Source organism: Primulina huaijiensis, chromosome 12, assembly GCF_012295235.1.
Source record: "Primulina huaijiensis isolate GDHJ02 chromosome 12, ASM1229523v2, whole genome shotgun sequence".
NCBI classification, from domain to species: Eukaryota; Viridiplantae; Streptophyta; class Magnoliopsida; order Lamiales; family Gesneriaceae; genus Primulina; species Primulina huaijiensis.
The window spans coordinates 9,006,621-9,019,299 of NC_133317.1; the positions used below are offsets into that span (position 1 = coordinate 9,006,621).

General features: G+C 32.3%; 1 protein-coding gene across 1 annotated transcript; it reads right to left on the reverse strand.

Annotated features, from left to right (window-relative positions):
• Positions 1-2,754: 2,754 nt before the first annotated feature.
• Positions 2,755-5,428, reverse strand: LOC140990614 (uncharacterized). The gene is made up of 6 exons (XM_073460392.1): positions 4,975-5,428; positions 4,406-4,523; positions 4,015-4,328; positions 3,791-3,922; positions 3,584-3,682; positions 2,755-3,464 (listed from the first exon to the last, which is right to left on the reverse strand). Exons 1-6 carry the CDS (start codon positions 5,373-5,375, stop codon positions 2,963-2,965), a joined length of 1,566 nt encoding a protein of 521 aa, XP_073316493.1. The 5' UTR covers positions 5,376-5,428; the 3' UTR covers positions 2,755-2,962.
• Between the last annotated feature and the right edge of the window lie 7,251 nt (positions 5,429-12,679).

The following is a 12,679-nucleotide window of genomic DNA, read 5'->3' on the forward strand; positions in this document are numbered from 1 at the left end:
AAGGTAAGCGGTGAATCCCCGACTACAATGCATCGACTCCTATATGTTTCGCCAAAACATCCAACCTTGCCACCTGATGACCCCAAGAGAGTCGGTAAACAAGTCAAAGTGTAATGCTAGCACATAGAGTCTCAATGTTGTCCCGGGTCATAAGGACTAATGGTGTACAACCATAAACTAGGACGTTTCCACTCGATAAGTGAGAACCACTTGGAAAGTCTTTTATTGAGGGTTGTTCAGTGCACTCTACCAGGAGAACCTATCTGCATGCTCGGACATCACAATGTCCCCTACCAATGAAACATGGTACTCACATCGCAGATACTAGTCTCGAACTCGAGCGGTCTATATCCTTCTTAGTGGCGGCTGAATCGACTAGGAACCGTTTAGAATATACAGTATTACAAATATGAGTTTCATGATACTCATCATATGAGCATCTCATATTCTTTCTACTATTTGTATATTCAAGGGCTTTATCTATGCAACTAGCATGAGTATACAGATAAAGAAGTGCCAAAATAATAATTTCAAATATTATTAAAATAAAGACTGTTCATACATAGAGTTTAAACATGAACCATCGGCCAACACTTGGCTCGACGGGCACCTACTTTAACATATGCAGCATAGTAATGCCAAAAAAGTGGAAAAAAATTACAAGAAGCTGAATGAATAAAAAAGAAGGGCAAAGAGAGACAAATATGAATAAGCCAAGAAAGCTGAAGAGATGAGAAGGAATGAAGAGGAAAACAGAACAAGGAGAGGTGGTGACAGTGACAGTGACAGTGACAATGACAATGGCAGTGGCAGTGGCGGTTCAACTCTTAGAAAATAGATTTTTTTTAAGGGACAATAGGATTTAATTTTTCATGCACATGTAACAATATCATTTCATTTACTCAATGAAATACAGTTTCTTTAAATTATCTCTAATACTTAACTGTTTGTATGTAACAATTGTATTTTGTCTTGGAGTTTGGTTTTTTCATCACCAAAAAGTGATTTTTTTAAAAATTTAAAATACGATAAGTTTTGGTAATGATAAAAACAACATTTAGCTATTTCAAGTTCACGTTATTCTCATGTAATTACAAGACTCAAGCTGCTGGACAAATCAAGATGTTCATATTCTATCAAAAACTCAAGTTGCAGATATCATTAGAAGATCATCACTTGTATCTATTTATAACCAGATCGATCTATCATAGAAATGCTCAAGTTTTGTCCGTTCAACCCTAACCAATCAAATATTAATATATCAATATGGATACAACAACTCAATTTGTTCACTGAATATGAGAAAAAAATGTCAAGCACGGTGTCCTACCAACTCCCGACATAAATTTTAACAGCCAATTAACTTTTCAGAAGTTAAAAGAATAGAAGCCGTAAAAAGCAAATGAACGTTAAATGAGTTTTAATGCAGCGTACGATGAAGAGAGGTTGAAAATACCAATATGTCGGGTTAAAGTAAAGATGATCGTTGATAAAGTTTTCTGACCGCTGGAAGGCTTTGAGTATAAATATGCATATTTAGAACTTCATATAAAAAAGAGAGAAATTAACAAGTTTCGATATTTCATAATCTGCAATATACAATATTTCAAACTTACTTATTCTTTATAAAATATCAAGTTGTTCACTTAGCACATACTTATTTATTCATATCAGATTACTAATGATCAACTTGTGTTAACCTATCAAATTTAGTCGTTGAAAGTTAACCGTTAAAAAATTTGTTGTCTCTGGTGACCGAGAGTTCTTAAACAAGTCAGAAATTATTTTGTCGAGATATTACTTAGAATTTTAACTTAGGCAGTATGATAAGTCCTAGTTAAAATGGATTTGTACAAAAGTTGTATAAATAAAATCTTTTACTGAGTTCGTTTCTAAATGGAAGAAAGTGTGACGTATAAGTTTTTTCTCCAAATAGCCATATAACTTGTTTATTTAAATTATGCACTTACTTCGGTCTTTATTTATCTAGTTGTTGTGTTGATTGATTATTTGCATTGAATATATTATGCATATATAACTAGTCTAATCGGACTACTTTTGTATTTAAACTATTTTTAATAATCTAGTTAAACCTAATCATTTAAAAAGAAATTTGACAACTAATAACTATAAAGACAACCCAAATTTTAAAAAAATATTTTGAAAGACTATTCGAGCTCAACACAAATATACTAATATGTGTGTGTATTGTATGTACTATTGAGCTGACTCAAAAGGCCAAAGGAGATGCATCAACTCAAGTGTCTATCATCCCTTCTTTCTCAAATCTGCTGACTAGATTATGCTTGCTTAACATTTAAGCTAGTGTTTATTGGATTTTTAATTGTTTTTGCTGCCCAAACTTTTTGAGAGTTTTGACATCGAATCATTAGATATTTTTACGAATTCCATTCTAACTTGAAATTTAATATTTTATTAAGTACGAATCCAATATGTATAAATAATATGATATTTGAGCTCAGATCGAGCTTATTTACACCTTTATTCGAACTTGAGATTTAATATTTTATTAAGTTCGAATCCAATCTGCACAAATAATATGATATTTGAGCCCGACTCGGCTACACTTCGATACAATTAATAAAATGATGATGATAATAATAATAATAATCAAATGATTATTAAGAACTAATCCATTATTTCCATTAATTGTGTGCGCATCACAGTGACAATCAGTTGGATTAAACAATAAAAATATATATAAATATAACGATAATAAATTAAAAAATATGATTAATAAAACAACTTATGACTCCAATTAATGCACATCATAAAGTATAACAATTAATACATTATCATTCGTTATCATAAGCATACAACATATTAATCAAAACAGAACTTTGGAATTATAAAAATTATTTCAAATTCGGAGCATAAGTTTGTCAATATGCTCGCCTTGACAATATAAAACATTTCATGCAGCCCAAAGCAAAAGACACTATCAAGACAAGTTGACAGACGTTCTTCTCCCAGCGCCAAACCAGGCAGCCATTTCATCCTCATTATCATCACCACCAGATTCAAGATATTCACTTCTTCCATGAAAGATGTAAGAATTAAATCTGTCAGTATCGTCTTCTGCAGCTCGAAATGTATCTCCTATCTTATCACCCACTTTCATTCTCCATAATTCTTGCTTTCGGATATCCCGGGACATTTCACTCTTACCTCCAACTACAGGGAAGTCCATAAAACCCGGCACCTCATTCCATGAGCTTAAGCTACTCTGATCTTGATCGTCGTTCTTGACAAATTCATAGGATTTATTATGACACTTGTTGTCCTTAGTTTGGTTTTTTTGTCCAAACCAAAGATGTGTTTGATGATTCTTTACCGTATTGCTAAAATGTACAGATGCGGTAACGGAAGCATTAGACGTGATTGGTCTCTTATGATCACATTTCAGGCATATCATATTTCTCCGGAAATTGATATAATTACATCTGCAAATACTCATTATTTCGAAGTGCATCGAAAGCATATAAAACTTCGATAAAAAATATTACTGATAAATTTGCTTATGTTGGTTTTGAAGAGACAAAAAGGAACATAAAACTCTTACGATTCACATTCCCACTCCCCGGGATTGAGTTGCCGCTTTGAAGGCTTCTCCTTACACATCAAACACCTAGTATTTCTTGCGAAGTTCAAGAACTTGCATCTGCAGAAAGTTAACCTTCTGAGAACAAATAAAAACGAAGACAAGCTACCAGTTCAAATCTAGGCGATAGTGAAAAACACAAGTAAACTAGATTCCGAAAATCATTACTTATCACATAGCCAGTCTCCCTTCTTTAATGGAAGATGCTCCATCTCCTCTGCTATTTTTGCCAGTCTTTCTCGTGACAAGCTGTCGCATTGCAAGCACTTGAAATTTTGGGTGAGATTAACGGACTCACACCTATAAAATAGCAGATTATTTTTTTCAATTTTACATACTGTAAGAAAACTATGGGGTTTCTAAATAGATGCCCAGAAGAGTGATGACATTACTTTGGGCAAATCCAACTGTCTTGCTTTGTCGGAGATTGAACTTGATTCCTTTCTATGCCATCTCCATTATCTATCATTGGTTTAAAATCACGTTCCTCGATACTTATTACGTCCACCATCTCTTTCAGCAAGATCCTGACTGATTCTTCAATCTTTTTATTTAAGCATGGATTGTTCTCCGCTGAATTGACTAGGGGAGCAAGACTGTACATCAACAAGAGGCGCATCACATCGACGGTCCTAACACCTTCATCTTCATTAGCCTTTACATATGCCCTATCGCAATCTCCCCTTAAAATGCAGGAGCTGCAGACCTACTAAAAACGAATGCCATAAAAAATACTACTGATCAAAATACTAATTCTGAGTCAGATGCACAATTAAGACATACATTTTCTTCGTTGCTTCCTACATAAGCTCGTAGGCGCTTTCCTGAGTTGACTACTTTTCTATCTGTGCTTGGACATCCAGTCCCAGCAATCTCTAGAATACTTTCCCGGGACAAGTATCTGAGAAAACAAGCATTTTTCAATGTAAACAGCATAGAAAAATATTTCAAGGGGGTGATAAAATTTTGTTGAGAGATTAGATGATACTTAAAATGGATTTGTAGTGTAACATGGAACTAAATTAGCTTTGGTGATAAAATCTAGGGACCCAAGAATAAACTATGCCTCGGAAGAAACATGTAGATACTTTAAGAAAACAAATTCAAACAGTCCCATGAGCAGGATACAAAAGGTGGTTTCCAGTGGCAAATTCGCAGCCATTATTTTCAAGATTTCAGTTAGCTTCTCTTTAGGGAAGAACCAAATATCTGAGTAAATAATTAGTAATAACAGCTTACACGAGGTCAAATATTTTTCACATTGTCCAAATATCAAACACTTCATCTTCTTGCAGTTACACTGTTAGACAAACAAGATTTTTTTATTCGGACTCGTGGGGAAGAATCAGCACCTTATAAGTTGATGCTGATCACGAGCGAAATTCAAGCAAGCACTCCTGATCGAATTCGCCTCCTTGCTTCCCAGCTCTCCATTTCTGGCAAAAGGGTTTCCAATCGCATCAAAATACCCCTTTTTCAACAACTCGTGCATTAAACTAACCCATTCACGCCACGGGTGTGAAATCTGGACATTGGTTAGAACCGCACTCTTTTCCGGCGGAAAAGAAGCAGAACCGAACGATGTGTCTGAATACCGCAGTTCTTGAGCTTCATCTTGGATGAACTGGTTTGCAGGGCTGGTGATCGGAGGTTTCCCGGAGACGTGCTTGTGGAGACGGGAAACTGGTGAATGAAATCTAGGGTTTTGGAATTGGGCCTTGAATGATTTGACGTAGAAACGAGCTTTGAACATTACTAAGAATACCGAGCTACGGTGTTTTGCGATCGTCTGTTATAAAAATAAACAAGCACATGATCACTCATCATTAATAAATAAATCAAGTTTATTTATAAACAAATTTTTTAAATTTTAAATTATTATTTAGATAAAAATAATATAATTATACTGAATATTTGAATTTTCAAAGTGGATTAAATATCACAGTTATGAATAAATTATATATCATAAAAACTAATTTGTGTCACAAAATCCTAAGTTAAAAGTTTCATCGTTAATACATAGTGTATATAATTTGAATGATGATTATAAAATTATTGATAACAAAGTAATTACACATTGAGTAGGTCTCTTGTGAGACGGTTTCACGAATCTTTATCTGTGAGACGGGTCAACCCTACCGATATTCACAATAAAAAAATTAATACTCTTAGCCTAAAAAGTAATATTTTTTCATGGATAACCCAAATAAGATTTTCGTCTCACAAAATACGACTCGTGAGACCGTTTCACACAAGTTTTTGCCTCACACATTTGGATAAAACTTGATCTATTTGATATGAATTTTATCCATAATGTGCAAACAACACTTCAACTTGGTTGACCTGAGACGAAAAACATAAAAAAAAATTGTCTCGATTTTCGGACGCGGACGAGATTCATGAAATTGCAGTGGCGAAGAACAATTTTAATCGTCTGAATTTTGGCTCGTAATGAAAGCTAGATGATGCGATCCGGGTGAAATGGATGAACTGGGTCGGGTGCTCCACCAGATCTGCTATCAAGATAATGAAGAGAATAAGAGCAGTGTGAGATATGGCTTTCCCTGTGACCTGTAGACAAGGAGATAAACTCGTGAATGAGTGCTGGAGTGGTGTCCGGCGTGGCCACTTCGATGCTTAAGTCAGTGAATGACTCAACAAAAGACCAATGTAACCAAGTGATGGTTGTGATATTGGTGTGAATGAAAGAGTAATAACATGAGCAGTGAATGCTAGTGTATTCATTATCTCAATAGATGAATAAATGCAAAGAAGGAACCTGATATTTATAGTAGGAGAAGTAATGAAAACCTCGTTCTGCGTGCTACCTACTAATTATAGTAGGGCGGCTGATTGTACCCTATATCCTGACATGTCAAATCTCATACTAGCCGCATCCCGCATGTCTGATTTTGTCAACCACCTAGTATCAGAGATAGGACGACCGCCTACACCCTACCCTACTGGCGTACTTGAGTGCGACGCTCATATCGAAGCTTTCCCGGGTAGTGAGTCATCAGCCGGGGATCAGCCCGAGAGCTCGGGCCTCTTGTTTCTTATGATCTCTTTCTGCAATTCTGTCCTGATCTGAGCTATCTATTTAATATTTCGAGTCTTCTATGACCCAAACATCAATGGAGGCATTACCAATTGAAATAAAAAAACTGACTTGAGGTGGATCAACTCAGCAGATAATCTCTTGCGGTCAAGGCATGCAGTTACTTGTCATTATTTGTGCTACTTATTGAAATTTGTACGAACTAGCTATAGTCGAAATGTTCGTCAAAGCAGTTGTCCTGGAACAATGAGCCCGGGAAAACATACTTTGTTTTGAATATAAAAAAAAATGAATTGGGCATAATATTAATAAAAATTTAAAGTTTGGATTGGAGTAAAATTATATATATATTCGAGTTTGAGTTTGATTTGAAATACAAAAATTTAAATTTTTTCTCGAATTCGACTCGAAATATTAAAAATTATCCGCGAGCTATTCAAATTATCATTTGAACATTAAGGATTAGAAGCTTGAAATGTATATATATTTAATATACAGTCATATTATATTATATTAATAAAATATAAAGACTCGTAAGAGGCTCGCGCACTATAAAACAAATAATTTTTGTTCGAGTTCGGCTCGGAAAAAAATTCGAACATGATCGAGTTCGATAATTTTAAATACAAATCAAATATTTACCAAGTTATCTCAAAATGTCGTGAATTGAGTCGATTCTTTTGCGCATTAAAGCCGTGCTATGCACCATGTTGTCGGTGTGTAAAAAAAATTGACATGTTTTTAGTTGTGCTATGTGCATCGGTGGTATTTCGATACACTATAAATTGTAAAGTGAAACTTTGGGAAATTTTTATTGCCAACACTCGTGGTCAGAGATGTCAATTTGGGTTCGATCAATCTGGTTGATTCAAAAAGGCGGATTGAATTACGAATTTAGCAGTCTATTTGAAGACGGATCAAAATAAGTTTGTTTGTTTGTTTGGGTTATGAGTTGGGGCAAATTTATCGGCCAATTTTTTTATAAAAATTAATTTTTTTTTATCAATTATTAAATAATTATTTTCTCAATTCGATTTAATTTTTATGTGGTTGTGCGAAATATGGGAGACTATATTATGTATATATAGTGAGATTTATATGTGTGATTAAGCAAAATGTATTTTTGTCTTTAATAATTCCAAACTAAAGTAGATGTGATAAAAAAAAATTTTGAATTAAAGTAATAAATTATTTGACGAGAAAATAAAATAATAAAAACTATATTTTGCTATAGGCGGGAAAAATTTGAAAAGATATAACATTTTAAAAAATAAATAAATTTAACAATTATCCTTAATCATATTTAATATAAAAAAAATATTTATGCGTGTGTTGAGTTTTTTAATAATATTTTTAATATACATGTGGTAGCTAAAATATGTGCTCAATTTTTTTAGTGATATGAATATTCAACTTAATCAAATATTGAGATTTTATTATATAATATTAAGATTAGATTATAAAAAGTGACCGTCAAATTGAGAAAATAAATTTTTTTGATTAACAAACTTGTCTCGTTTTGGATTTTGATCTACTAAGTATTCAAAATATGGTTTTGATATATTAACTTTGAATTTTATTGGTTTTTAATCATATTTCTTCGAAGTAATGATGTGACACCGAAAATATTGACTTCAAATCAAAAAATTGATTATGTGGCATGACGTCAACGATTGGACAAAAATAATCGAAAATTAAAAGTTAGTGCAAAAAACCAAAATCCGATAAATTACCGAAACAAAACTCAAGCGGGTCAAGTTAACAAAGCAAAAAAATTATTTTCCCAATTAATCTTATTGTTTTTTTTAAAAATATTTGGAGGGTTGGTCCATCTGACCCGTAACCCATAGTGAGTTGATCCACCTAACCGCAACCCATGGTGGGTTGGATTAGGGCGGGTTGGTTTGAGATTTTTCAAATCCGCAAAACGACGGTCCACCCACCCTTCTTGATGATGGGCTAAGGTGGGTTGGACTGGCCCGTTTTAAGATCTTTAATGAGATATGGATTTACCGGTTTGTTAAAAAAAACAAAACATTAGTTTAATTTTCTATCATGCTATTATCCCAAAAGTGCCAAATGTTTTGTTGCTAATAATATAATGTTAGATCCAATTTTTTAACATTGATTTGATCGCATGAAGTCTAAAGATGAAATGAGCCTCACATAATTAAATTAAAATTGAAACATTTTACCTTATATATCACATCGCTATCAAATTAGCATTTCATTAATTTGAATCATCACTATATCAACATGTTTGTCTTCTATTTTGCTTATGATTCTCATGAATTGCTAATTACTAGGTGATACCTTATGAATGAGTTCATCAAGATCAGATTCAAACTGGGTTTTAGACCTCCGGCCCATCCCTAACCAAGGTAGGACACATGATGGATCTCAGGTACTCTCATATAAACACCAGGTTTGAGAGTCTAATTATTTATTCATTATATTGATTCTTAGCAGCATCCCCAGCTGCTATCTCATTTTATTCGCAATACTTGACTTGAGCGTTGTATGGATTACGTCGGGACACACTCCCGGCCCCCTTCTAACGGTCTCCTTTGTGATTTCAGACCTAGAATAAATTCACGGTCTGCATTTAGACTAGTTTCACCTACTTGAACCAAATCCTATATTTCTAGTGAATATCACTAGTTATATCTTTTTTAAAAAAGGCACACCACATAAAAAAGATATATCCATTTTTTGAGTTAAATTAATTTTGAAACACTAACCATTAGTAAATATATAATATATTTAAAAATTATATTATGATAAATAGATTCTATATAATATACACTATATATTTTTTTTATTACAACGCACGCTGGGGAGGGGGATCGAACCCGAGGAGGAAGCCAGCTTAAGCTGGTGGGTGAGACCATTGGGCTAAAGCCCGGTCTCATATACACTATAATTATGTACCAATAGCATTACAATTTTACAAATAAATTATACTTTCATTTGTAAAAAATATATGCTGAATCAAATACTTTTTATCCATATATAAATTTCAATAATTTAACATGCTTTAAATTAGCCTCGGACATTATTGTTGTATTTATAGTGAATTGTGTATCATATAATAAATAATTTAGTGCATGAATGTAAATTTATATGTTGTTTAATATTTTGTATTTAGGCATATTTAAATTGATTTTTATAAGTTTATAGAAATTATATTTGACCATGAGATAACAATATGCAATTTTTTGAAATTTAATATAAATACATATATGTAATAAATGTTTACTTTGCACAATAAATTTTATTTTTATAATATGTGTTGGTTTCAAAGTAGACAAGAAATTATAAAATTGCGAAAACATATGATAAAATTTAAGGATTTGTATTGACATATAAATTATTAAAATAAATTTATTACCAACTACATGAATTAAATCAAAATTTGCTAAAATTGAAAGCTCCCACCACAAAATAAATGACTTGACATGTGAATGAATCTTTTGTCCATTTAGACACACCATAGGACCACGTAATAACCATATTTTATGAATGAAAATATTCTATATTATATTTTACTAAATCTATTTCATCACTTAATGGTTTTTTTTATCCTAAATAATTTATTTATAACAAAATTACGTGAATTCTATGTATATTTTTGGCTAATGTTATTTAAATTTTATTTTAATTATAAGTTCATGATGATTTTACTCATAAAATGAGGTACATTCAACATAATTTGAAATGCAAATAATATCAATGATTTTTGGATTAAAGTATTCTTATTTTGTAAGATAGAAAACACACACATATATACACTTTTGATATGTTGCACACCCATTGTGAGCATTTATATAAATATTGTTGATGTTTCACCTACATATTAGATGTGATGAAATATATCAAAATTGTATATGAAATATGTAAATGTCACCTCAACATATGCTCATATAGGTGCTTACAGTTACCACCAGCTATATTTTTGGTAAAGTGACAGACACTTGATCCTGCAATTAATATCAGAGTTGATGTCAGATGTTCGATTCACATAGATTACAAGGAATACAATAATTGGGAGGTAGATAATTGAGATGCAATAATTGTCTATGTTAGAAGAGCGATCAACATATGACGCTTGGAATGCTTACATTAAAAAAAAAATATAATTGCACCATAACAATCAGTTACAACTTTTGATGAAATGAAAAATAANACTCATATATTGAATGTGATATGTGATCTATTGGTGGGCACGATAGGTAGATTGGTGGGTAACACATCAAAATATACGTGTGTGCTTGTGTCGAGATTCATATCAATGTTGTAGTAAATCACAAAAAATATGACATCCGACCAAAAAACAAATATTATTCAAAGCATATGTATATGTATAAACTGAATTTTTGTTTAAAATAATAAGATCTCGCAAAAATGACAATTCTTAAAAAAAAAGATTTATTAGGAATTTAGAAATAGGTATGCTGCAATTAATGATTAAAAACATTTAATTCTATGCATTTTTAATTGATATTTTTTTACAAGACTTTTCGATTTTCTAAAAAGAGTTACATGTAAATTTATAGATATTCGAATATATAAACTTCATTTAGTTTCTGCATTGATTATATATTTTTTTTATCACTTAAAATTTGAATTTAATTTTTTTTATATCAGTTCAAATGTTATTTATAAATTTTATGTTTTCAATTTCTTTTATTCAAATTGAAATTGGTCACTGTTGAAAAATTAAAATATTTTTAAAATTTTCCATTATCATATCAATTCATTTAATATGTGCTATGATTTTTTGTTACTTTAATTTAATATTTTAGTGGTTAATATAAATTGGATACATAATTCAGTCTTACATCATGTTAAGGCAATCAATTTTTATCAGAAAAAATGAATCTAATGTTCATATCATCTGTAAAGGCCTAAAAATCCGTGCTTGAAAATTTGCGAAAAAATTTAAATTTTCTTTTTAAATAATAAAAATGTCTAATTCATAAGTTAAACTGATAAAAATGTTGATATTCAAAATAGCAGCGGAAGAAATCTAATGTTTGCAAAATACCGACTTAAAAATAATTCAGCAACATAAAAACTTGGTTTCAATTAAAAATAATAAATGCTGAAATGAGGTCCTCGGGTTCCACCACTGCCGACCCAAGCTAGCTCACTGGTCCCCGCCCTCGGTCCCGACATCATCAGCACCTACAACAATCAAGTCTAACATGCATATATCGTAAATAACGAGTAAGTAATATAGTAAGATATGCATGGGATAAAATATCGTGTCATGAGGCATACTGAAAATAACTTGTTCTGAGCAATTATAATACGTGCATAACTGAACTGAAAATCATAGTAAAAATGTTTGCTCCTTGGAGCCATGTACTGAAATAGCTGTATATAATTTTCTTGTGAGATTATGGTCTATGCAAGTGGTCCCTGAACTGAACTGACCGGTAACTGGCGACCGGACTTAATAATGTATGTCTGATCAGACTACTGCCACAGTATACTGGGTGACACAACTGAACTGACCGGTAACGGGAGACCGGGCCGGTAACTGGCGACCGGACTTAAGCATGATAGTAAAGTGACCACAAGCAATATCGCATAAATCTCAAAATTTATATTTTTGCACGTAATATAATTAATTAACATAATTAAATATCATGTCATAATTTTGCTGATTGGATTGGATCGCTCCCAGGCTCGCTGCAACTTAAATGTGTCATGAAAAATATGCAATAGCTTTAAAATGCACAACTATGCAATTAAACCCGAAAATGCGACAATTACGTCCAACGACTCCGTATTTAAACATGACCCCGAACCAACACTGAACTAACATGTAGTCATGATTAAAATACGCCCAAAAAGATGAAATAATGCTCCAAAAATGGTGAGGGTCGAAATCTAGGTGAAATGGAGGCCAAAACACTAAACGCTCTTTCGAGAGTCAATTTGGCACATCGCACCGTAAATTCTCGTACGACCTCAAAAATGATCCGAATCAC

Bases quoted from the DNA above. Each gene is read 5' to 3' on its own strand.
- LOC140990614 (XM_073460392.1), bottom strand. From the start codon at position 5,375: ATGTTCAAAGCTCGTTTCTACGTCAAATCATTCAAGGCCCAATTCCAA. The intron at 4,524-4,974 runs GTGCTGATTCTT...TTGTTTTCTCAG, and splicing joins GATCAGCATCAACTTATAAG to ATACTTGTCCCGGGAAAGTA. The intron at 4,329-4,405 runs GTATGTCTTAAT...CGTTTTTAGTAG, and splicing joins TAGGAAGCAACGAAGAAAAT to GTCTGCAGCTCCTGCATTTT.